We start from the raw sequence: 27,664 nt of genomic DNA, 5'->3' as shown, positions 1-27,664 counted from the left end.
AGAGATTCCGCAAATAAGAAGGCATGCATGTTCTAGCACTGAAAAAGTATTCTGTGTGGCAGGAGTGTCGTGCAGGAGAACTACGATAAAAACCTTCATCGCTTTTCATGAAGTTCCACATAAAAATACTCCCTTTCAGATCATTATCAATCTTGATCTCTAGTACATCATCATTTCACCTCTTCTAGGTTTAAGTAAATAGGTTCAGCTGAGCAGCTCGATTTTGAACAAAGAATTCTGGGTTTATAAATAAATTAACTGCATATAAGCTTTTACCCCATAATCAGGGCAGTGTTCAGATGAAGCTACTCTTTCACAGTCCTGTGACGCGGCACAGAATGACTCCTACCTTTGTTAGAATTCCATCTTCTCGGTGGTTCTTCTGTAGGACGTGCTGAAGTGCTAGCTGGATCTTCTGTTGGAGTTTTTCAATTTTTACTTTCTCCTGAAGCCATGAGCGATCTGAATATAAATAGAGTTAAAACCTCTAGTAATGCACACAGGGATCACAGCTCACCAGGAAGTGCTAAGCCTGGTACAGATTAATTTTTCCTGTTTGCAACCTTCCTTCCACTTATTATATACTTTTATATAGAAAATGGGTTTCAAAATTAATAGGTTTTGAAATACATTTATTACATGCACTTAAAGTTACTATTATAAAGCCCTTATTTAGGAGAATGCAATGCATCTGAGTGAGATCTACTATTCATTTGCTAAGAAAATCTGTAAAATGCAGGGTGTTCAAAAATGGGGCCAGCAACTTTTTACTGGGAAATGAATAGATCACATAATGAAGAAGTAGTTGGAGAGGATCCTCTTACTAAGATCTTACAGAAGACCAACAGAACTTACAGAACTTAGAGTGACTTACAGAAAAATCAGATGCAAAGATTCAGCTATTAAAAAACAAAGTTCCTGGCAGAAAAGCAGTATTAGATGCCACATTCCTGGTGTGACAGAACTGTAAGGTTCTGTGGCTTGCTAAGACACAGGGCTAACACACATCCTGTCTGGCCAACAGCTTGAGAACATATTTATGATAGACTCAATAAACCCACCATTGCTAATAGAAGTGTCCATCATCACTCCTGAGTCCACTGTGCTGCAGTCTGAAGTCAGTTTCGTCCCTCAGGTGTCAGGCCAGGCACAAACTGCCTTTCTGCCCCAGTACCTTGCTCTACCTGACCTAAGAAGCCTTTCCAGCACCTGGAACACACTGTGCACATTCACCTGTGATTATTAACTAATTTTAGCCACAGGCATGGCAGACCTACCCTGACTTTGGGGGTGACGTTATTCTCAGCATCCCAGTCACACTAAAATGGCAATGCTGGAAGTTTTCTGTTGTGCTGCAGCTGCAAGCTCACACAGATGGAAAGCTGACTGTGGGAGTCTAGACTACCTGTCTCACCAGGATGGGCTCACAGGTCTCACTCAAATGCATTTAAGCCTTTGCAAAGAAACTGAGTCCTGAACAAGATGAAAATGTGGAAAATAAGGGCTTAGATTAGGATTTACAATTTAACAAATTGGTTCCTAAACTCATAGTTTAAAGTGCTTATTTAAATAAAAAATTTGGTGAGGAGACACTCAAAAAGATGATATTTTCACAATGTCAGATAATTGTAACATTATCATTAATAAGGCCTCAAAATAAAAACAACCCCTACCAAATAAATCTAGAGGAAACCTTCATCTCTTACCTGCTGACATTAAAACAAATGCAGAAAACAAAGCTATCTCATCTTCTGTCAGGTGCATAGAACATAAACTTTTTCCAAATTCAAACACAAAGCTAATGAAGTCTTCACAACCTGCCAAAAAGAAGGTAAGCTCTTGTTACATTGTTTAAAACTACTTCAGTGCTACAGAGTTGTTGATTTATTCTGATGGAGATGAGAAATAGCTGTAGAACACTTCATAGGTGGTCTTCTCCTTCAGGACTGTGAAGTGATGGCAGTGAGATCTCACTCATCCTTGAGGGTACTCCACTCCCACATCCTGGCAGCCAAGATTCTGAAGGTTTTGCATACTGTATCTCTTCTACACTGGGTTCTCATGGGGTAAATATGGATAAATCTCAAATCATCTATTTCAAGTTCAAAATCACTTCATCTTTGTTCCTGTTCTAAATGGAACTTTGTCATGTCAGTGTCAACTGAAGGCTTGAAATGTGGACTTAAGAAGTTCCAGTTTTAAGGTTATTGAGCCCACAGAGTTGGGGAAGAGAGAGGCACACAAGGGACATGCAGGAAGCAAAGGGAGAAGCCACAGTCTAACTGAACACGGTTCATGCAAAAGAGGAACTGTGTCTCCTTCCATCCATTCTCTTGCTCACACTGGTGTTATTCAGATTACTGCTGCTGTCACACATGCAGGTACAGTCTTTAAAGTGAGCCTTGCTCTGAAGAGCATCACAGCCTGAGAGACGAGGATGTTCCTCAGCCTCCCCAGCATAAACTTCTGGACACAGCTGGTAACAGATCCAAGTTATATTTCCTTAGAACTCAGAATTATTTGCACTCTGACCTTGTACCTTGAGGTGTTTTAGAAAGGCAGAGAATGCTTCAGTAATTGTCCAGCATTCTCCACTGATGTATTTTCACTGCCTCCAAAGTGGCCAACAGCCCAAATCTATACCCAGTGAATACAACCTTTTAAAATTAGCAAAAATACATGGGAAAAAACATTTCAAAATTGTATGTAGTTTAATTTTTAAAAAAATTATTTACAGTACTTTACCAGCAAATAACTGGACTTAGTAGATTTTAAAACACCATTAACATCTTCAAAGCAGTAATGTCACTATATTCCAAATCAGCTTAAAATCTTCTGCCTTTTCCAACAGGATATATGAAATGTTACATTAGATATGAAATCTGGGCTTCTCTTCTCAACAAGTGAGTCCAGACTGCTCTACCCTAATCCAAATGCTGAACTTCAGCACCAACAGTCCTTTACTGCACAGAGTTAGGCTCTTTTACCTCCTGAAATCAGCTTGGCCTCAAACAGAGCCAGCATGACAGCTTACAAAACAACCAGTCTGAGCTACTATAGACTGAATTTTCAAAGCAGCTGTTTTCCCTTAGTATTCCACCTTTTTTTTTTTTTTTTTTTTTTTTTCCTTGTAGAGGCAAAACACTTCACATTTCCTTACCTAAGGACTTGAAAACCTCTGGGCTAGCATACTTGCCATCAAAGTAGACTGTGTTGTTCTGGGAGTCAAAGGCACGGCACATTCTGATGAACACAACCTCTAAAGACCCTAAAACAGAAACAACGCATGTTTGACTATGGAAGGAGCGACTTCAGTTGCGAAGTGCAAATGAGGATTTAATAATAATGTTCTGTGTTCATTATCAGTTTAGTAGAGCAGTAAGTTGCTGTGGTGTAACAGAGCATAGTTTGGTTTGCTGGTGGAATTAAAAGAATTCCCATAAACCTCTTTAGAAATTTTTGCTAAAGCAACTTATTTAATGCTAATATACTCTCATAATTTTTTTAGAGTATTGACGTCTCTTAAGCCAAAGCAGCTCATTTAAATTTATGTTCACCAAGCCTTAACAACTTGGACCAGTTATTTGTAACCTGAATTACTTCTACAATATCTTGCATAAAACCATCTAGATTTTTACCTTGAAATATTCACTATTAGCAATCAAAAAAAACCCCCCACAACTTAATCCAATTTTTACATCTTAACACACTCATTGCTCCCTTTGTCCAAAATGAAAATTTAATAGACTTGAACTCCTTCTTCCCACAATAACTAAGATGACATTACTTCAGTGACAGACAATTTGCAAGGTTTTCCCTTATTTAATTTTAAATGATCGTCATACTGCATATGAATGTATGCGTATGCAACCGCTGTATGTAACATGTAACACCTTCCTCAGGCAAGACTAATAGAAGCAGACCTTAAAACTGACCCACATACCTGCTTTTAAAAGCACAATTTGATCATTTTGACACAGTTCCATAAAGCCATCAATGCGTTTGGCAAATTCCACTACATACTGTATAGCTTCTGTTATTTTGACTGCGCATAACTGCCACATTACCTCCCTTTGCTGTTTGAGAGAGAAGAGAAATTCAAAAATTACTAGCCAAGCTTTGGAAAGCTCATTGTCAGAAAGTAAAACTGAGCTAAAAAACCCCCACACAACAAAATACAATGAGTTCTCTCCAACACTCCTGGCTACAGTCTGCTTGTAAGCAAGGGGAATTGACCTCAAAAGCAGAGCCTCATGTGGATGAGTGACAATGCAACCATGGAAGACTTCTTCAGTCATGTTAGAAGAGATCCAGCTTGGAGTATTTTTATTTTGTAAGCCAAAAATGTCAAAGCATAATGATTTTGGTCATTTCAGTGGGAATTTTATTCGCTGCATGAAAATAAAATGCCAATTTACACCAGCAAGGCACAATCATATTTTTCCTATCAGCTTCTGTATTTTGTACAGATTGCAAATTATCAACCTAGCTCATCTTCAGAAGGATACATATAAAGATGTTCATATATGAAGATTATCTTGATAACAACATCAAGAAGGCATGCAAGTAGTGAATTTTTCCAGTGTTGATAATAATGCAGAATGAAATCGCCTAAAGTAGAAAAACTACGCTCCTAATGGTTAAATATTTTTCTGCAGAAATGAAAAATATGTTCAAAGATCAGTGTGCTTCAGCAGTGCTTTCCAAGGCCATTTTCCAAAAGCAGCCAATTGGTAGAAGCTTGTGGATGGAAGGCATGTTGGAAATAACATTGATTAGATCTTACAGTACCCTGGTGGCATGGCAGCACTGTGCTGCTACTCCACAGGTAAAACTCAAACACTGAGGGACAACTGGAGCATGAATCGGGATTACAGTGAACCCCAAAGGCTGGAAATCTGATGGAGCTCTGTGTTTACAAACTCAAACTGAAACACAACATGTAACATCACAAACTTGGTGGCTTTGGCTTTTACTGTTGTTGATCCAGGACATTACAAATTAAGAGAAGAACATAACATGCCAATTAAGATTGAAAAAAATTCCTGTTATTTCCTATCTTTCTTTATCAGAGACAGATTTTAGGACAATGCCTTTTCCTATACCTGTAAAAATCACAAATACAAAGGATATCCTGACTATCTTTCTGCTTTTGATTCTAGTGTATTTTTTTTAAAACACACATAAATATACATTCCTGATAGTAAGGAGAAAGCAGTGAAAAAGTGAATTTTGCAGCATGTTATGGAAATACCATGCTTTAAAGAAACCACGCTGTATCTTGGCATGCTTTCATACCTTGTTCTGATAGTTCTCAATTTCCTCCTGCAGAAAAGTTTGCCATGTTATCTGCTGTAACTCCTCTCTCAAGTACTGGCAAGTTTCCATGTGTGACTTGGAAATATTCTGTGCAAGATGTTCTAAAAGAGAGCAGACACCGACACGCGTTAGAAATGCAAAGCTATACCTTCAGACACAAGAAAATCTCGTATATTTGAGCCGCAGCAGGGGGAGGGGAGAGGGTGAGCTGGGCGAGAGAACTGCTTCGGTGCGCGTCTCCTCGGCGGCGGCTCCGGGAGGGCGAGCGGCCATTTAACGCGCGGCCGGAGAACGCGGCAGTGCCCGCAGCCGCCCGCAGAGGGCGCGCGCGCAGCGCGGGGCGCCAGGGACACAGAGGCGGGGGACACGGAAAAGCTCCCGACACATCCGGACATCCGGGCTCGGAGACACACCGCGGAGCACAGCCCCACGAAACTATGGGAAGAAACGGGGTGACGGACCCCTCGAGCGAGGGCACACAACTGTCCGCGGACACGGCCGTGCTGAACGCAGGACGCGGCAGGGACGGGACAGAACGGCTCTGCCAGTGCCAACGCTTCCCGTGAGAGAAACCAGTTACCACCTCTCTAGCGTTCTCTCAAGCGGGACTCTCGTCCCATGAGGCTGCCTGGGAGGGAAAAATACCTTTTTCTTTTCCTACTCTCATATCATTTTAAAAAAAAAAAAACAACAAAAAAACCCCAGAAAAATGCATCTATTAAAGAATCCAGATGATTAAGATAACACACTAAAAAATCACTTAACACTAGGGGGTTTTTTCCTTCAGCTTTAGAGTAGTCACCTAGCTTACTACACATGATTTAAAATTTCCATGCCATGCTTTGATTCCAAATAAAATTATTTTCTCCTGCTATACTTGATTTAAAGACCCATAATCCAGATTTAGATTAATAAAACTTGGTTCCATAAATGTTTAGGAGCACTTTCAAAAGCCTGAATTTAGATACCTGAGTTCCACTTTTATTTAATTTCCTCCTTCCTACCCTGATCCTTCAGGTGGGCATGTTCTCCTATTCTATCACGTGACAAGTAGAGGCCTGGGGACTTCTCTCACGCAATTCTGCTTGTTAGGCCACTGAAAATGAAGGCTCAAACCAAACAGGAATGGTGGTCACTACAACATGGAGGTATTCCAAGGGACTGCAGTACTGGGTCTTCTGTGAAACTGGCTTTGTTTGGTACACGATCAAAACCAATTCTTCACAATCTGAACTGCTGGACCAATCAGTGTGTCAGTAATTTGATTAAGATATTACCTGAAAAGTCTTTAATATACAGATGACGTAAAAGCAGATTATATGTGCTACCTGAGCAATCAGTAAGGTAGAACACAATATAATTTATACTTTGTCACCACAGCTTTGATATATTTCAAACAATTGTAACAATTGTTTTGGTTTTTTTTACAAGTGTGTAGTTAAAACACTTGTTCTCAGTAGCAGCAGCTGACAGCATGATCCCTGTGCCCTTGCAAGATACAGGAGGTGAAATATTCCCATGTTATTCACAAACCTCCGCCTCACTTTGGGACTGTATTTCAGCACACACCTAAATACTTTCATTGAACAGCCACACCTTTCTAAATTGAAACCCTCGTCTGGCAGACAAACATTCTTCAAACATTGTTCAGTAATGTTAATGCTGGGCACCCAAATCATGGTGTGCAGGGTTTAAACGAAGCACTATGTAAATAAAGGTAAGCAACAAGACAAACTCAGTTTAGGTCAGTGTTCCAAACTCAACACTCTGCCTTACAAAGGAAAAACCCTCTTTTTTTTTTTTTCTTTTTTCTTCCTTTTTTTCCCCCCTGTGGGTTTAATGTAGATCTTTTTAATACTTTCCATGAGAAAATTAGAAATCATTTCAGAGACAAAGCTGGTAGCATTGCCATTGTCCTGACATATATATTCTTCTCCTTTTTACCTATCTGAAATTATTTGAACTGAAGCCAGACACAATATTTTGGCTGTCAGGACAAATTATATCGTAGAGAACAGCAACAAAAGGACATTAAAAAGCAAGCTTCCTGTGACTTCCTCTCTGCAAAAGTTCTCCAAAGAACATAAACCACAAAAAATTTTAATGGGGAATACATAATTTTTTGAACTATTTTTAGGTTTTCATAATAAAATAATAAGAAAAAATATTGCTTAAGTAAGTTTTAGGAATCAGTTTTAAATGCCTGGCTGCTCATATAAGTAATGGAATCATGAAACCACTCTGATGTCCTGTTCCACTTTGTTTATAACCAGTTCACACAGCACTCACTAACTCCAGCCTCAGTTGTTGACAAGTCATACTTGTGGAATTCAGCACTAGTGTAATCATTAAGAGAAGAGTTTAAAGTAAAAATGTGCTAATTAATGTGGTTGTTATAAGGCTCTTACAGAAATCATCAAAACTTGCTACATTCAAAAATCTTCTTCAGTATCTGGGGCCAGATCCTCTTCAACAAGTGACAAGAATTGCCCTCAGTTTAGCCTGGTACTTTCCTCAGGTAAAGAGCAGAAGAAAATCAGCCTCATCACTTCTTGTTAGGAGTAACAGTATTGAGGTAATGATAAAAGAGATAAAATTGTTAAAAAATAATCTGCAAATAAAGAAATGCCTGTTTTCTCAGCACTAAAAATTGGCTTCTTAATCAGTATTCCAAGGGTCTATTGCGAGGACCAAAAGCAAAAGCAACACTGGTAGAGCTGATCAACCACAGCCCCTGGGAGCTTTAGTCCAGAGCAGTAAGGAGTTCCCCGTGTGCCCCGAGATCAGGTATTTACTGTGCACTTCACACAAGAATGCCCATACATGCCCACAGCTCTACTGAAGCAGCATTCTCACTATCACCTGGCTACATGTGTCACTTTAATCCAAAGGGTACTGTTAAGACAATTACAATGGAAGCTTTTCTCTCTCATTACCTAATTCTGCCATGGACACAGTTGGAGAGGTCTCCCCATTTGTAAAAGAACAATAAGGGAAGAAGCCCGATGCTGGTGTGTAGTCACATATTGGTTCTGGTTTGATTCCATTAATATCAAGACCCGACTGATCTGGAGAAGGCTGTATGTCTAAGTAGAAGCTGCTAACTGCAGAGTCTGCTTTGCTACCTTCAGGGGTATGCCCATCAATGTAATTACTGAGGTCGTCATGTAGCTCTGTTAACCCATTGGTGGTGATATTGTATGTTGGTGTGAGCGGTTCTGCCTCTCCTGGCTGCTGCTGGTGATCCCGCTGCTGCTGCTGCATTCGGTGTTTCTGCACCTCGGCGTACAGGCTGTCCCTCTGCTTTTTTGACATTCGACCAAACTTTACAGCTGAAATACAGACACACAAGAGATTACATCTCTACACATCCACCACCGCCTTTTAATTGTGATTCTTTAAACGCTCCATGGAAGGATACCGCACAAACCCCAAATCTGAAGGATGGGCAGACCTAAGAATCACTTCTCAGTTACAGATTCACAGCTGCAGCACCTGCTCTTTAAAAGACTGTCTTGACATGCCATTGAAATGGACCATTAGAAGTCACTGGTTTAGCTTAATTCATTAACTTTCCACTTCTATACTGGAAAGATTTTCTCTTGCATGTCTGTTGAGGCTGACAGATGCATCTCTTCAGCATTCAAACCCTACCTAGAAAAGTGGAAGCTAAACCAGAACACATTGGCCTAAGAAAACTGTCCAATTCCAACCAGCTGTACATTCATGCTGTGGAGTGAACCTGGAGTGTGGTGCCAACACGTGGGGTCTGTCTCAGTGTGGCACCAGCAAGCTTTACTGAGATTGGGACTGAAGCACGTGGGAAGAACCACCAAACCTGCCTTCAGCACCTCTGTGACAAGCAAAAACGTTTATTAGATGAATAGTTGTTAAACCTATGCGTGTGTGCACACAAATGCACGTGTGTATCTCCACAACATTACTACGGCTTTGAGGAACATCAGCTGTAAGCAACTGGTTTGCAGCATCCAGGGAATTCCCAAGGATGCAGCACGGGACTTCAAAGACCCGTATCAGCTGTAAAAGCTTCATCCTTTAAAAAGGCAACTACTGCCTTCTGCTTTTCTACAGGAAAGCAAACACAGTGGAGGAACTAGTCATTATATGATCAACTGTTTCAGGTTTTTAGTCTCATGGCAAATAAAAAAACAAAATAAAGACAATGTAATTCAAGAAGCAAATGTAATCTGGAAACAATCGCCTTGATCGGACCTCATGTACCTAACGTAATGTGTATGTATTTGTAGAACATGCAGCGCTGCTGTCACTGTGGCAGAGGAAAAGTCTGAGTCAGAGCTTCAAATAGGTAAGTGGTGGCAGCTCTGTTGCATCTGTGGGGGAGGCGTGCAAGTCCCAGCTGCAAAGCCAGTTCTGACTGAATTACATAAGCAACTGTTTGGCAGAGGCAGGCTTTCGTCACTACTCGAGCTGCAATTTTGAGCTTAATATTAACAGCACTGGAACATCTTTTCTTCAGAATTCTATCTTTGACAAAACACTGCATTGTTTTTTTCTTTGCATTTTTTCCATCATTCATTATACGTACATTTAACTTCTGTCAATACTGTGAAGCAGTTCTGATCTGTACCCATGTACCAAGCAGTGCTAACTTGCAACTACAAGAGGTGACTTTAGTTGTAATGAATATATAGAGAAAGTATTAAAATGAGACTAAAAAACTGCATCTTCAAGAAGTGACCAGAGACAAAGATCTAAACTGGGAACTATAATAGGCAAGTAGGAAAAAAATAAATCCAAGAACTTTGTATATGCCTTGATTCATATATATATTGAGTATACAGCAGCATCTAAAAACATATAGCATATAACAGAAAAACATATAGCAACATCTAGAACTCACTTGCTGATCTCAGCTATCAGCCCAATGCACAATTAGCATACAAACGCTGTGGGGTTTTGTTTGACCATACATCATACGACACCTTACGTCAGTTTTCTGCAGCTAGGCCCCGAGCCAAGAGCACTTACCATCCCGAGACATCCCCACAGCAAGGCATTTCTGTAAGCGACAGTGCTGGCAGCGGTTCCGACTGGTCCGGTCGATCAGACAGTTCTTCTGCCGAGGACACGAGTACGTGGCATTGCTCTGCTGACTCCTTCTGAAAAAGCCCTGGGATGCAATGGCAAAACACAAGTCAAGAAGATGTTAACTGATGGAGCAAATAAAAAAAAGTAGTGTACCTAACAGAAAAGAAGTTCAAGTACTTTATACTCAACTAAAGGAAGTTAAAACTAAAGGTTTTGTTGTTTGTTTTTTTCTCTCCTAGAAATAAACAAAACCCAGTAACTAGCAAGAAACAGTTCATTAAAAAAGCATTGTAACACATAAAGGAATTACACTTTTTATTCGCTGATTTTACAGATCCTATATTACATATGGAACACCAGCTCTTCCCAGATAAGATAAAACTAATTACAGACCTTGATTTCCTATCTTTCCTGGGTGGGATAGTTGTCAAAAATAGGGAGGATTCAACAGCTACCGCCCTTGTTCTGTTCTCTGGAGTGACAGCAACAGGCTCTGATGTTCAGCCTTGCCAGTGTGTGTATGTGTTTAAAAAATACACAGCACGATGCCAACAGTTTCTCCTGCGAAGAACAATTTCTTAACATGTTTTTCATAGACTCACAGAATCATTAAGATTGGAAAAGACCTCTAAGATCATCAAGTCCAAACATTATCCCAGCACCACTGTGTTCACCACTGAACCCCAAGTGCCACATCCACGTGCCTCTTTGAACACTTCCAAGGGATTGTGATTCCACCATTTCCATGGACAGCCTATTCCAGCGCCGGCCCACCCCTTCAGTTATGATTTTTTTCTTAATATCCCAATGAAACTTGCCCTGTCACAGCGTGATGCGATTTCCTTTTGTCTTGTTGCTGGCTCCATGGGAGAAGAACCTGACCCCCACCCGGCTCCATCTTCCTGTCAAGGAGTTGTAGAAAGCAAGAAGGTCAAACCTGAGCCTCCTTCGGATTAAGCAACCTCAGCACCTTCAGCTGTTCCTTATCAGACTCAAAACCAGAAACGGACGTGTGCTCCAGACCCTTCCCCTGCTCTGCTGCCCCTCTCTGGACACGCTCCAGCTCCTCAATGTCTTGCTTGTCATGAGGGGCCCAAAACCAGACACAGCACTTGAGGTACCTCATTCGCGCCCAGGACAGAGGGGGTGGTCACTGCACTGGTGCTGCTGTCACCCATCACTGCTGTTGTGTTAGTCTGATGCTGACAGCCCGGTGTTCAACTCTTTTCAGGATTTAGATTCTTAAGGAGGGGGAAAGCTAAAACATGTTTTATGTAGGATCTCTTTCCTGAGCAACCCCATCTCCAAAGAAAGCTGGAAGGCTATGCACAGCTACAACTTTATTGTCTCCTCCAGAAGGGTGCATGTCATAAACCACTCTGCAGCTGTTTGCTTTGAAGTCCATTTCATCCTTTTGCCACAGACTGCCCAAACATAAGCGGCTGTGTGTGTAATACCTACTTCACAAGAATTCTGCAAAGATGTAGTCATTCTAAAGAGGCATTTGAGAGCAGTGAGCACACTATTTTAGTTTTACGTTGCCACATAATGGATTAATTAACAGTGCTGCAAAGAAAATAGTTCCTTGGAAAGGCTGGGCACCTTTTAATTAAAGCTGGACCTTTACCAATTTGTTATTTACTCAAAGGTTTCATGCTGGAGTCCCTCAGCACACGCACAGATACTTGGTGAAGCAAACAAAGGAAGGACTCCTGCATGACAAGTCTCAAGTAGTCAAGTACTACCTATCAAACTGCCTGCAGACAGAAACATGGCAAAACACTGAGACAAAGCCCCTGCTCCATCTTAGCAGGAGGCCACCAATCTCTGTTGATTACACCCCTTTTATTAAAGCTTTACGGGGGAAACATGGAATATTTAAAAAAAAAGAAAGAAACTGAAGATGCTATCTTTAATCCTGTTTTCCTGTACATAATTTCTTACCCTTTTTTTCCTGGTCTTTGTTTCTATATGACTGAACTTTCAATCCTTTTTTCATGTTTGTCAATAGTGAGATAATTGTCACCGAGACTGAAAGTATTGCACATATTGAGCTCCAATTGAATGCATTTCACCCTAAAGAAAACCTGAAATACCATGGAAATGTCTACCATTCTAAGATCACAGCTGATCCCTCTAGAGAAACCAACCCTTGGATAAGTAGATAGATTCATTTCCAGTTCTGGGAGTGCTGTCAGTGGAGCCTGTCACTCCAGTGCAAGTACAAGCATGTTCACCACTAAACTCCAAGTGCAATGCCATTCACCAGAAAAACAGGATTAGGGACTGAGCTGACCAGTGACTGCTCAAGGTTCTGCACCAGTCCCTGAAAATTTCAGTTCTCCAAACTCTTTTCTAGTTACACTGAATGACATGCTTGCATACAAGCTGCATGAAGCCCTCTGCCACCCCTGAGATTCTGGAAGTCAGCCTAAACAATACATGAAACTAACATGTCCCAATAACCTCAAGGATCCATATGTTTTCCTTTAGCTGATACATATATATACACACACACACACACTGATTCTGAATTGCCACTTGGCATATTTTATTAGGAATAGCCTTGTCAAGCTGAGGATTATTTTTAGTATTATAATGGAGAAAGTACTGGCCTTTTTCCTTTTCCTGATTTTCCCTAGAGACACAGCTGCTCAATACATTTTAGTGTACAATATATCAGCTAAGTTACAGCTTGAAGCTAAATTTCCAGTAGAGCAGAAATGCCTGAACACTGGCCTTTAAAAGCACTTGCACTTTGCAAACCAGAGATATAGCAGCTTTGAAAAACAAACCCAAGAAAACATTAGCAGTAGCTAAAGAAAGAGGAAACCTTGCCACAAACTTCAAAAACTAATCTAAACTTGTCCAGAGCTCAGAAAGACTGGTATCTGAGATTGGGAGTGAATTGACAATGAAGGTCAAGTGAGGATTTTTTGTTTTAGGGCGCTGTCATTTACTTGTGATTTTTCTAAGTTTTGGTGGTCCTTGGGCTTTCACATCATTGTAAGACACATGGGGAAGCCCCTATTACAGGAGCCTTCTGTAAGTACCTACAGTTTCTTTCCAAATTTTCCCCCTCTAAAAGAAGAAACACTCTATTCTGTTGTTCTATTCCCTCGCTTTTGCCAGAGGCACGGAGCTGGCTGTAATTTTTCCACCAGGAAGGAGGAGGTGGATGCATGCTTGGTACACGTGTATACATTCAAGCCTTATGCAAGCCAGCCCAGGCCACATGCTTTTTATTGCAGGCATGTTTACAGCCACTATTTGATGTGACCTCATGGGCCAAGGCAGAGCCAACCCTCCTGATCAAGCACAGAGACAAAGCCGGGGCTGCACCGAAGGAGCCCCGGGGTCGGAGCGCTCTGGCCCATGGCACGCTTGGGCCAGGTCTTGGCCCCTCCTGATGTCAGCACAATGACCCAGCCCCAGCCACCGAGCTCTGCACATTCCCTCTTCCTGCAGATGGATCCACTTGCCAGAAGAAGAGCAGAGCAGGTTACAAGCCACAGCTTGGTCCCTGCGTTTCAGACTCCTATTTATACACAACATGGGTATTCATTTGCTGCTACAAAATCAGATTTGGGGAAAAAAGAGTGCAAGAACTTTTCATCTGCATGTCAGTTGGAATAACAACTTGTTAAAAAAGGACTTTGAAATGTAAATAGCCATTTTTGCTAAGTCTATGAATAGTTTCAGTGACTCCTCTGCTCAGCAGCTCAGCGTTGGAGACGCTGGTGTCTGAGCTGGCTCCTGACACTCCTCGTGTCCCAAATGGCACCGCACAGGCTCCTTCTCCACTGCACATGGGCTGAAACGCTGAGCTCATGTTTGGTCTTTTGACAAATTTTCATTTAATGAATTGATTCCTACAGTTCATTAACATACCCACTTCCACTTCTGTATACACATATGTCTTAATTAGCTGCTCGTTGGCTGTTTAATTACAAGAAAACAGCTGACAGCTGCCTTGCTGCATCCTAATGGCAGACGTTTTGGAATGACTGTATGCGAGCCTGTGACAACAAAGGCTTATTCATAATCCCATGATTTATGGCTAATACTTAAAGACTTCCACGTATCATTAAGTTTTGCAATATTCTGAGCGATTAACAATTAGTTGGGGGGAGTTATTCTTTTACTGTTTTCTAAAGCAAGCCAACACAGATTTTCTTCAAAGAAACATCAGAAAAATACACCATAATACAAAAGACAGGCAAATATTCAAATTGGATTTTTAACCCTTTTATGACCACCAGCATTTATTTTAGTTGTAAAGGGAGGAGAGTGCTCTGACAATATTGTTTAATAAACTGTTAATGAAGTATTTGGTAACAAAGTCAGTGTCACTGAAAACAGAGCAAAACCATTTTTACATCAGTAATAAAGACAGGAATGAGCTTGTATTTGTCAACAAATGAAAGCAAGATGGGCAGGGACAGCACATCAGGTATTGTTTCCTGAAGTAAAGAACCTGGACATAGTTTGCAGTTACAATGAACAGGATCATCTGAGGTGTTAAAAGACACAGGAGACAAAAGCCAGCACTGATAAACCTTTGCAAGTGTCTGAAATGCCCTGCATGGGTGGTTCTGTAAGAACAGCTGCATGCGGTCAGGTAAAGAGAGGGATCGCTGCTGCATTGGTGGGTCAGCTGGGCACGAACTACTGACAGCAAAACAAAGTAATTGCATCTGCAAATTAAATTAAACAGTTCATTGTATGACAATGTGGAACTGAATTCAACCTTCAGCCAGGAGAAAAGAACGCGGATGTGTACAAACCACTCTCCTTTCCCAGCATGGTCCTTCCTACAGCATAAAAGGTTGTTAATGGGTTCTCACAGCTAATGGTTGTGTGAAGTGCTCCATACAGATATCAGTTTTGTCAGTAGTGCTCCCACAACTGCCCTCTCTTTAAAAATTTGTTTTATTTATAATAAATGCTCCTAGAAAAAGTGTAAAATACAGCCTGGCTAAGACCTCCAATTTTCATTTAAGGGGGAGATGATGAAGGGGTGTTAAATTTTACTATTTTAAAGGCAGATTCAAATTGAGCTAAATAAATAGGCTGATGGATTGGGAATACTCAATGCCTGTGCAAAACACTGCCACTAAGTTCATAAAAACAGCCAGCAACGTCATAGCAAGGTAGGAAATGAAAACTTCCCAAGAAACACTAATTGGTTTCATTACAAATCTCCAAGTCTGGTTATGTGAAATGTAATGTAACAACTCAACCTGGTCAGAACACTTTCAACTCTGTGAAACACGAGGGTTGCAAGGCTGCAGAAGGGCAATGGAATCAGCAAAAGTCTATTTGACAAGAGCTGGTCTGTGACTGCATCCGTGATACAGGTTAGAACTGCACAGTAAGTCTGCAACTAAAACTCCAGGTTTTGAGAAAGTTGTATTTCTGCTGGTTATCAGTATTTACAGAGTAACATTTAAGTTAACATTAGGATTAAGTAACATTAAAGTTCACGCCAAAGTGGAGTGAAACCAGTCCAAGCTGAAACACCCCACTTTGCTGTGGCTGTTGCTGCCTGTAGATCATTTCTGACAGGTTTGGCTTGAGGGCAGCAGCACAGCTGTTCCCTTCTGACAAGCACAGCCCTGCTCCTGCAATCCGATGCACGTGGGTGCGTTTGTGGCACCTGTGCAGAACCTCATTGACCTCTCTGGGACTGTACAGGACACTGGCTGCAGGAGCCAAGGACTGGGAATGGGGTCTTTGCAGCCAGGTACTTCTTACAAAGGAAACTTTAGTATAACATGAAGTGCAACACAAGCATGCTCAAACCTGCAGCAGTCATAGCCACAGAAAAGCTGGGAAAAGAACCCACACCAATCCACGCCTGGCTGCTTTGGCAGAAGCCAAGCTATGCCAACCTTTTCACCAGCCAAAATACTTCTGTTGGGTGAGACTTTGTTGACATTACTGTGGAAGAGTGTAGCAGAATCCATCAGCCACAGTAGAGCATTTTAAATGCTGCCTAGGCCATGATCATGTAAACTCTTCCTGTGGCTTATGCACACTAGCACTACCCCAGCCTGTCACTACCTGCAGGTCATCTGGGCACTGGCATTAAAAAAGACTGAGCTTCTTTAGGAGTGAGCTTCTCAAAGGAAGATAACTTGGTTAACTAAGCTGATATTAACTGGCTTTAAAAATCTGTCTGAAATTGTGTGGCTACAAAACTTTACTGTGCTCCTTCAAGAGGAGGAGAAAATGCCTAAATCATTCCCTGGGCCACTGTCTTACTTCTCACACTTTGTTTTCAAGGTTCAAATGGGCTTCACTGTGCTGAGCATCCCTGCCTGCTTGCCTTCCCTTTTGCCCTTCTCACCATTCTGGTGGAATTCTCAGAAGCAGAGGATTGCACAGAGCTGCAAGAGAACTAAATTTATACAGCATTTGAAGGAAAATAATTTGTTCTAAAACAGAGACACTGCACACACATTTCTCACTAAGTGCACGAATATGAAGGAAGGAAAACACAGCTGGCAGCTCTCCTGTCCTTAGGCTCCTGCTCTGCAAGAAGCCCCATGGGGGGAGGCTGAGCTGAGCATCGGCACCACGTTAACCCTGCTGTGTCTGCACTCAGGTTTGGGTGTCGTGGATCTCTCTCCCACGTACTCTGTCCCAGACCGCTTAAAGATTACAGAGCTCTCAGACCCTGAACTTGATCCTTGACAAGACAATCAAAGAACAGAACTGTCATAACAAATGTCTGCACTCCCCACTGCTGAAATTTGACAAAGGCTGCTTAACAACATAAAGCTGCAGAAAATCACCACTTTGTTATCAATGTATTTTTAGTGCATTTCTTGCATCTTCCATAGCAACAGGAGTCACAAAGGGCAGCAGGTGCTGTTCCCATATCATTCCAAGATTCTTACATTTAGGTTTTTTCCTTCATTGTTACCAATACTTCCACAAGACTGAGAGGATGTGTTAATGAAAACACAAAAATCTTCCTGGGAAAAACACAAAAGAAACCTTTATAATGTGAATGCAAGGAAGTTTCTTTTTGAAAATGGGTTTTAGTATCAAGCAGGTTAGGAGAGCAGACTAAATACTATTATCAATCAATCAATTCTTCACACCTGAAGTATAGATTAAGAGGAGAAAACCTATCAGTATGGGATTGCAACAAACATCCATGTAGAGAGCAACAAGCCAGAGCATGCTGTGCACGGTGTCACCCCAAGCCAGTGCTGTAATTCTGCACCAGGGATCAAAAGGAGTGATCAGCTTCACTCCTGCCTGCTGTTGGCACCGGCCAGTTTAATTCCTGGTTGTGACAGACGCACTGAACAAAAGAGAAATGCTTCTAGTGCCATCCTCGTTCACTGGATTTACCAAAGGTACAACGCCAGGAAAAACTTCAAAGCCTAAACCTTACACAGCAGTGATTGCACTGCAAGGAACAGGCAGTGCTCTCAGCAAGACCCGAGGATGCTGAACACCAGGAGCATGTGCTACTGTGAAACACCATCTCCCCAGCCAAACAGAACAGATTGTAGCTGCAGCAGAGTGCAGAAGAAAACAGAGGGGAGAGCCCTCACCTGCTTCAACAGAGGTTCAGAGCAATTTACAGAGCAAAACCAGAGAGGGAGATTCGAGAAAGCCAGACTCATCCTCCCTCAGCTGAATGCACTGAACAGGCTCCTGGTGGTGTGCTTGAAGCAGATCATGCCTCTGTACCTCCCTTCTGCTTATACAGAGACAATGTACAGCACACCTAGCACAACTGGGTGATTTTGATGATTGTCCTAAAATCTTCAGCAGTGTAACTGTGTGTGTGTGTCACAGAAACATTCTATTTAAAGCCCAAATAAAACCAGTACTTCAGAATCCCTAACGGTTTTATATTCAACTTAGGAGCAATGCTTGCTCTTTAAAAAAAGAAGGAAAATAATCACTATCAAAAGGCTAAATGCTTCTATTCAGACTTAATATTTTCGAAGCTTACCTTGCAGCCTTCACATGTAATGACACCATAATGGATTCCTGATGATTTGTCTCCACAGATCTTGCATGGAATAATTTCAATTTGAGCTGCAACAGAAGCACGCAACCAGTTAATTACATTTTCTTTTAAACACCTTATAAAAGCATTCCCTGATCAGCATTTGTACAGTGAAAACTAATAACCTGCTAAACATTATACTGCATTAACTATTCATTGCTGAACTGCAAGGATCCCCTAGAGCTTTGGACTAAATTATGGCTGCTCGTTATATAATAGCTTTTGGGTTATTAAAATGGGTCATTTGAGAAGGTGTTTAAGAACCCACAAGAAGGCTAGAATCAGCATTTCAAAGCCAAAAAGAATAGGAAAGTTCACATTCTGGCCAGAGAGCTAAGGCGACACTAGAAAGGTTTCTTCCAACTGTATTCACGTGAGACCATAGCAGGTAATTTTAAAGCTTGCCCTGCCTGGATGCAAATGCACCACCTTTAACACAGCCACCAACATCCACCCAGCTCACATGGCTGGCCAACTCTAAAGAGAAGTTACGAGGCGAAGAGCAGCTCCATTTTGCATGAGAAACGCAAAACTTACCTATCTGAATCAAAAGGGAATTATCGGTACCTATTTGTGTATTATCTACCAGAGCAAACAAGGCAGGGAAGTACAGCAGCACTCGGTTTACTGGAACCAGAGGAGTTGGCACAGTCCAGATAACACGGTAAAGTTACAAGGCGTGAAAGCCCTGATAAGTGTAAATTCACACACTGAAACCCACCCCCGGAACTTGGTTTGGTGTGGACTATCTGTAAATCAAGCACCTTCCCACGTGAACACATGGGTCCAAGAAGGGACTCCACGCTCAGGGACCTCCCCGCTGCTCTTGGAGTACATGGCTGCAGTTGTTTTGCCGGCAAGTTTGGACAGAGCGTGCCCAGGCAGTGCTTTAGTGATCAAACACCAGCAGGGCACACTTCACACGTGCTTGGTGGTGCTCACAAACACAGACCACACACAGGCAGGTGACTGGAATCCCAGGAAAGCCCTTGCTCTGCCATAGTGTGTTAGGATGAAGCTGCATCAGTTTTCTGGAAGAGGCTTAGTTGGAACAGTGCAAGTGCAACTCTTGCTGTGTCTGTAACTGTGACACATTAACAAGCGCTGTTCACCTCCTTGAGGAGCTCAAATCCATTCACAAGCTGCCTGACTGTTTAAGAGAGCTCCTCCTTTCATCCAATTTGCGGCTATCCAGTCTGTGACAACACACAAAATCACATCTAATACTACTGTCTTACAACGCATTAGCTTAACTTCAGTTGTACTGTGTTCTCAAAAAGTCATGCCCATTCTAAAAACATTGCATTTTGCATGCCATTGAATCCCTAACTGGCCGCTTAATATTAATCAAGAATCATCTTGCAGTGCTGCTGTGTGCTCCATTTCACTGTAGCACGACAGCTCAGGATCTGGCCCAAAGCACAAGATAATTATAAAGGAGAAGCCCAGAAGACTCGCAGCACAGCACCGACCGTGCTAAAATACTCCTTTCAAAATATTCCTCAGGTGACATCAAATGCACCAATGGGGCAGCTGAGCAGCACCCAAACGGGACCTGTTTGAACCCGAGAGCATCTCAAATACTCTGCTGGGGAAGGCAGTGCCCAACAGCTATGGACTACCGGGCTTTTCCAGGCAGCTCCATGTCAGCAGCTCTCCAAGCACTCCCTACCGCGGGACACCACTTGTCCCTGCTTCCACCACAAGGACCTTGGCATCCCTGACCTTTAAACCCCACCAGCCCTGCAGCAGTAAAATAACAGGCTGAAATTAAGAGGTCTGTTTAGGACGCTTAAGGAAGGAAATACTTATTCCTCAAAAATGGTTTTAATTTCACTTTGCTTTCAGCTAACACATTAAACACAATGGAGCAGGAAGTGAACTAATAAAAGGGAAAAATAATGCATGTGCTGTTTCATTAATGTGCTACATGAATTATTACTGGAGCCTCATATATTTATGAGCTTGCAGCAGAAAGGGTGGCATAACCCCCCTGCACACCAACAAACTGGAGAACAGACTGAAATTCACAGAAACTCAGGATTTGTATCATGTGCAGTTCAGATTCAGAGAGCAATCTGGTGGGCAAATTCCAGAATAGCTCTACCAAATCCCAGTTGTGCCTTTTCAACAAATGATTATTTTTCTCCTCTGCGGCAGTGAATCAGCAGCCTTCTGCAGCTCCTTGGACAGGGTAGTGACAAGGCTTATCTCCACAGCTACATGGCAATGTATTTTTTACATTTCACTTTTATATACATAATTGCTGCCTTATTTTGAATAGGTATGATATAATTGGATCTAGTTTATCTACAATCTTCAGCATGTTAGTTAAATCACCCATGAAGCTTGTCTATGCAATCCCTATTTCTTAAGCAACAGGACATTTGCAGAGTGTTTCTGAAGGAATGTAACATACCTTCAAAGTGATGGCCTAAAGCTAGGTTAGTAATGGTCTAAAAGGTGCCATAATTAGTCCCAAATGCATTTTCCAGGGTGCTTTACTGGTATAAGAGAATCTCCACAGATCCACAGGCTCCAGCTGTGCCAGCATTTGCCCAGCATCATTTTTATTGGCACCAAATCAGGTATCATTTTAGAATTCCCGATTTCCTTGAATTTACATCTTCAAGGTACTTACTTTCAATTAGGCACACAGCATTCAAAGCTCCAGCTTGGTGCTGCACTCCGAGATGCAGGACAATGGGATGAATCTCAGAAGCACAAGTCGCTCGGGAGTGCCACAACCAATTGTAGTACAAATTAATGCACTGAGAGATCAGATCAATTACTGCTCCACGTGGTGCCTTTGCAAATCAACTCATTGAAATGGAACCCCTGTCGCACATTCATACACTTCCCATACAGCATGAAAGGACTTAAGATACTTTAAACTTACTAAATGCAAATTGCCTGTGCCAAGATTATGCATTTTTTCTTACAAGGGTGAAAATATTTTCCCCACTTTTAACTTTGACATGCAAATATGTACTTGCTAAAACCTTGTTCTTATGCAAACAAGGCAGGTGGGAAATATTTTTACATGTCAAGAATATGTTCCGACTTGGTTTCTCACATTCCCAGAGTTACTTAAAGCTTCCTACTGTGCTCAAATTAATTGTACCTGTTCTCTGCGTACATTTATTTATATGGTATATTTTTCAAGATTACATAAAATACTCTAATTCATGCTTTAGACTAGAATTAGCCTAAATTACAGTTTACAATTTCTGTCTCCTGGGGTGGTGCTCAGGCTGATTCAGGCTGGTTCATGCATGAGCAAATTATTTCTTAAATATGAACTGCAGAAAAAAATAAACTCTTGTGGTTGCTTAGGAACCTCCACAGATACCCAGGTGACAGATGTAGTTTGTACTCCCAGATTAAAGGCCTAAGACTCTTTCACACCCTGAAATAACAGTGCTCCACAATCCTACCATGGCTGTGCTCTGCCAAAGGCAGCAAAGAGGAGGAATAAAAGCCCAAACAAACCACCAAGATCAACAAACAGAAGCTCGAGCACCAAGACCCACCACCAACCAAGCTGCCACAGAAAGGGCTCCTGAGAAAAAGAAGGGACCTTCCAAGGGCTGGAGGCAGCAATCCCCACAAGCTGATGCCAAACAAGCTCATCTCCACAGCAAAGGAGCTCTGCCATCCACCAGCACCCCTCAGCTCATGTGCCTTCACTTGGAGCTGTTCCTATCACCACACTGCCTGGGAACTGTCCTCCTGCTGGAATGGCAGATGAGCTTCCAGAAAAAGGAGTGTGGGCCTGATCTGCTCAAAATCACACTGAACAGGAACTTGAGCCCAAGCATCACAGGGAAAAAAAACCCAGTGTTTTTTCCCCCTGAACATTTATTCTTCCTCCATCCACTGTGTCTTCACATGGTGACTGTCTGGTAGCTCTGGTATGCTTAAATAACACCACTGCCTCCACCTAATTCCTAGGGAACATGCCAGCAGCCAGCCAATGAGAGTGCTCAGTGACATCTTCTGCTGGCACCTGGAACAGGAGATTATGTCTTATTCCCTCCTGCTCCAGGGGAGTTTGTTCCCCAAACCTGGAACAGTTTCACTGGGTTTGCCTGCCTTTTTCAACTTCCCTCCCCCAGCCAAACCCTCTAGACAGCCTCTCCCTTTTTATTAATTCCCACATCATGAAATGTTGCTTTATTCTTTGTCCAGTTTGTGCTGTAGAAAAGAAAGAAAATCTAACTCTGTATCTGTAAGGGAATGCACTGTACAAGCTCATCATAATCTTTGATTTCTCTCTTTATAACTCACGGGACAGACTCAGATCAGAGCAAGAGCCTGCACAGTCAAGCAAAGCACAGGTCACTTTTCTCCCCAGTTCTGTCCCTTAAACAGAAACATACTGAGCACAGGAAAGTGTGTTATCAGTTCATCTTGAAGAACACACTTTTTAAAAGAAAAAATTGTTTTCCAAAGACAAGTTTTTTCCTCCCCATTAACATTTGTGAACAATGCTTGTTTCTAGTGAATTAATTGTCTTGGGGTAGAAAAAGGATTCTTCCTTTCCTTCTTCTGCTTTCACACTGTTATTTTAAAATTGTACATGCACACAAATAACATTTTTTTCCCAATTCACAAAAGGCAGGCAACGACAGATGTGGTATCCTGGGAAGGGCTCTTCTGTGGATACAAAAATTGGTCCCAAGTCTGCCTTTTAGGGGAGATCCACCCAGCTGACCTGAGTGATCCAGAAAGTTGGGTAATTAATGAAATTAATTGTCTTGTCTGCTCTAGAATGGAGGCAGGAAGAGAGGAAAGGAAGAGAGAGAGAAAGCAAGAAGGAAAAAGGGCATATGATTCACCTTATTTACAACAAGCAGCACAAAGCCCTGAGTGGAGAGGCCTCCACTCAACAGTGAAGGAATTTAATAATATTTTAATTGCAAGCCTAACTTTTAGAAGGTGAAAGCCAGGTAAATCCTACTGTGTCTTACGATTTCTGAATTTTAAAAACCCAGCATTTTCTGGAAAGGAGAACCTGTGCAGGAGGTGCTCCCTTCTCCCAGCGTCCACAGGGTCCTGGCTGCTGCTCGCTGGCACTGCTGAGACACAAGCGCTTCTGAGAAGCTCCCGGTCCCAGCTCCCAAGGCAGCAATTCCAGGTACAAATTCCAGGTACACACTTTTCCACCAGTATGGACGGACTTCAGGACAGACTGCTGAGTCTGCCAGACCAGTCTCTACTCCTTAAAGCCTCTATGGGTGCTGTGCATCCTTCTCACGTGCACGGCTTTCTGGGGAAAGCATCCCCAGCTGACCAGAGCTGCCAGCTGAGGCTGAGGACCCGCCCCAAGGCTGCAGTGGGGTGCAGGCAGCAGGCAGGGCTGCAGCTGGCACCTCCTGGGGCTCAGGGCACTGCTTAAGGAGCAATCCCTGCCCTGGCTGCAGCGACCCCTCCGAGCCCCTTCCCTGGACGCGGCTCACCTGTGCCCAGCCTCACTGGGTGCGTACGACCGTGCAGCCAATTCAGAGGGGCTCCAGAATGAACCTGATACACGCACAAATTGGGCCAGCCTGCTTCCAGAGGGATGCAGTTTGTGCCAGACATCCCTGCTAGTGCTGTTTGTAAGTATATTGATTAAATTAGGAGGCATACATATTCAGTGACATATTCATACATATTCATTGGCTCAAACAAGGGTACTGCATGTAATGTGGTATTTAAAGCAACATGATATCTGATCACAAACTGAATTAACACGGAATGATTTTACTATATAATATTCTAATCTTCCTGCATTTTCAGCTTCATTACCTAAATAATTTGCTCTGTCATGTACCCTAAGTAATTTGAGCTGGCTGCAAATTACTCGCCTCCGAACACCTGCAGCTTCCAAAGGCTGCAGTTGCACCGAACCGAGCACTGGTGGCAGCACAGCTCTGCCCACCCCATCCATGCTCTCCGTCAAGTGACCACCTGTCCACTCACACGTCCTGAAACGCTGAAACCCCGTGAGCTTCTGGGGATGATGGGTGCCTGGGAGACATCTGAGGCCATTTCAGAACGCTCAGGAAGCGTTTGATCAAGAGCCTGCCCACTCCTTGTGCGAGGGTGTGTTTATTCCATTCACAATCCCCACCATAAAGGCATTCTGAGCAGGGCCCACTGGAGACTGCCCTGACAGTGCTGGCAACAAATAGCTCCAAAGGAGAACCAACAAAAGAGATTTGTGTCTCATGGGTGGATTTTTCTGGGGTCCAGTAAGGTTGAAATTCCAGTGGAAGCCTTTCCAGCGCATGGGATACTTGTAGCATCTTCCTCTCTGTTACAGATTCTCCTCCCTGAGGCTGAGCTCCGCTGCACTTTGTCCCTCAGGGGGTATCAGATGGGAACTTTCTCAGATTTTCAACTTTCACATCTTTGGAACCACTGATGCTTTCAAGCTTGGCTGAAATGTTTTGGAAATGAAGAGGACCGGGGTGATGGGCCAAAAACCAGACAAACACAAACAACCTTTCCAAGCCTTGTTTCCTTAGGAAATCACACTGGTAATAAAATAAATACTGAGGTTATACTGGTACAAATCCTTTGAAGTCTGTGGGCGTGATGGGTGGAGTAGAAACGAACATGGCCACCAAAGTATTAATTAAAAGTAAAGTATGAGCAACACCTCAAACACACGAGGCAGAAATGCTGCAATGCCAAGAGGAGCTCTGTGGGCCTGGGCACAGCTGGATCCCTCAGCAGGTCACTGACACTGCTGAGCATTCCCCAGTGCTGGAAACATTCATATTACAGGAGAAACAGGATAAATAGCATGGCACCACCTGAGCCCTGCTGGGACTGGCAAGACTTACTTTGAGGAATCAATATAAATTCCTTCAACATCTGCTTGATTTGGGCATATGGAAGGGAACAGTGCAGTAAGAGCTCATATTCCCAGGATCACTGATGTTTAGGGTTATTGCTTTCCTTTAAGCCACACAAAATTTTACTGACACATAATTTAAAGAACTAGAGCTTTGCTAATTCATGAAGCACTGGCTTCAACAAAGACACCTGAATGTCTAATGAAAGAAGGCAAGATGGAAAATAGTTTGGGTTTTCTAAAAGGCGAAACTGTTTCAGTGAAGTGGTTGTGGTGAGGTCTCTATTTTTAATGTTAAATTCAAATAGAAAATCACTATAAACCCTTAATATAATATCACCATAATACTCTGAATTCCTATGGAGAAAAATCAAAACTATGTCCCAACACAAACAATCTAGGACTTCTGCAAGTGTTCAGGAACACAAGCTAAAAACTGATCTAGGGTTTTTAGAGGGACCCAGAGAGATGATTTTTGCTCCCTCTCATTCATGTGTACAACACTACATGATTCTAATTTCCTTCTGTATAATACTCACATCTCTTCACTGTCTTGTCCTTATCCATCCAGAAAGATTCCCACTCTTTCCTGACTGAGCAATGAATGCACCTGAAAGTGAGATGATTTTATTTTCCCTGTTGAAGGAATGACAGGTAAAGACAATTGCAGCTTGGGACTCTGGGCCACATGATTAAACCACACCACAGACCAAACTGTACCATCAAACCACTGAAGTCCAAGCCTGGGCTCAACCAACACAGCCAGGCCTGCCACAGCCCCTGGTGTTCTGTTGTCCAGGAGCAGAGAGGAGCAGCTCTTGGGACAGTCAATCCCTTGGTACATCTGGGGCACGCAATTAACATCTTCCCACTCCGCTAAATCCACGGAGCTCCTCGAGCTCCAGCTTTGTTACTGCTCTCATTATTACACACAAATAATGAAGATGGCAGAAATACACACCCAGAGATGTACAACTGCAACAACTTCTTCTGGGGGGTCCCCTTTTGTCCCTCACCAGGCACAACAGATGGACACAGTAACACCACCCGGCAACCAAACTGAAGACTGATGATTTCCACATGGTCAGAACAGACTTCCAAATTTCACAAAACACCAGTTAGTTTCTGCCACGTTTTGGCTTCTCGCTTTCTTGGTAGCTCAGGTGTTTACGAATAAACAATTATTTCATTTGCCTCTTCTTTTCTGGTTGAAAATTAACAGGAGTTACACTGGCTACGATGAACACAGCTTGGGGCATAATGAATTTCACCAGGCTAAATAGAATTCTTGTTAAATAAAGCAATTCAGAAAAAGCTTTTCATAAGAAAAGAAAACACAGTGACACTGAAATCATGTGATACTCTAATGAAATATAGTGTGGTTTTAATCAAAGCTCTGAACTGTATGTCAAGAAATAGGTGCTACAGAGACTATAATCCCGCTAGTGCTGCTGTGCTGTGAGTATGGGAATGCTAGCTGGTGTTCATTTCCTCCACCTGTGTAAGCACCATAATCATCCTTTATCCTACCTCCAGCTACCTCAGGTGATTGCACTTACTGCCAGATCTTGGGTTATGGTCTCATGATCCCAGGGACCAGTGAACAGAGCTCTGGCCCCACAAATCTGCAGCGTTCTGCACTGCTGAAAGAGAAGCTGCTGCAGAGCTGTACAAGAGCAGTGCTGGTGGTTTGACTTCTATTACTTTTTCACTTTCAAAAACAAAGCTTCCAGGTTTAATGACACACCTACAAAACATTTCTCTTGATAAAATGACACAAAATGCAAGTTTTAGGAGCAACATAGGTGTGAGCTATTACCAGAAGAACTGCCAGCACTGACTTCTGCTGCTCTAATTTGCTACTGCATTTATCCAGTAAGCGGCAAGCTGGTGTTTGTGTGAATCCGTCGCGTTTGTTTTCACAGGATCCTAGAGTTCACTCTTTTTTTGCCATTCTTAATTTCTTCCTACAGCTGATTACTAACCTGGAGCATTTGTCAAGACAAACACCTGCAGCAGGGCACAAGCACAGTCCTACTGTGACCCAACCTGTAGCGCTGTGCTGCCCAAACCAGGCAGTGAGTGTGGTCTGTCAGATGAAAAGTGACACGGACCATGGAGCTGGGGCCAGCGTGTGTGTGCACCTCGAGGCAGTCCAAGCGGCCTCCAACGCTCAGTCACACCGAGGTTTCTTGTAGTCTTTGCCACTTACTGTTCTCTTGCACTGGGGAAAGCAAATCTGCACTAATTTCTCCTTCCTGGTGCCTGCATGCTGATCTTTCATTATCTACCACTAATGAAGAGGAAAACAAGAAGTGAAATCTGCAGGAGAATAGGATTAATTTATTTGCTGGAGTTAGCTAGACAGTGCTAAATTAACTCTCCCCCCA

At 42.5% G+C, this 27,664-nt stretch overlaps 1 protein-coding gene across 6 annotated transcripts in view; it reads right to left on the bottom strand.

Moving 5' to 3' along the window:
• The window catches only part of RORA (RAR related orphan receptor A), a 406,637-nt gene that overhangs the window by 11,303 nt on the left and 367,670 nt on the right, over positions 1 to 27,664 (bottom strand). For all 6 annotated transcript variants that reach the window (XM_058422394.1, XM_040077548.2, XM_040077549.2 and 3 more), the window contains 8 exons: positions 18,371 to 18,456; positions 10,330 to 10,471; positions 8,256 to 8,651; positions 5,299 to 5,420; positions 3,944 to 4,076; positions 3,161 to 3,268; positions 1,707 to 1,817; positions 350 to 462 (listed from right to left, as the gene is read on the bottom strand). In XM_058422394.1, the coding sequence (XP_058278377.1) occupies positions 350 to 462; positions 1,707 to 1,817; positions 3,161 to 3,268; positions 3,944 to 4,076; positions 5,299 to 5,420; positions 8,256 to 8,651; positions 10,330 to 10,471; positions 18,371 to 18,456 (1,211 nt within the window). The remainder of the gene's footprint in view (positions 1 to 349; positions 463 to 1,706; positions 1,818 to 3,160; positions 3,269 to 3,943; positions 4,077 to 5,298; positions 5,421 to 8,255; positions 8,652 to 10,329; positions 10,472 to 18,370; positions 18,457 to 27,664) is intronic.

The sequence above is a fragment of the Hirundo rustica genome, chromosome 13, assembly GCF_015227805.2.
Source record: "Hirundo rustica isolate bHirRus1 chromosome 13, bHirRus1.pri.v3, whole genome shotgun sequence".
Classification (NCBI taxonomy): Eukaryota; Metazoa; Chordata; class Aves; order Passeriformes; family Hirundinidae; genus Hirundo; species Hirundo rustica.
Note: the sequence above shows the minus strand (reverse complement) of the source record. Positions and strands in the feature narration are given on the sequence as shown.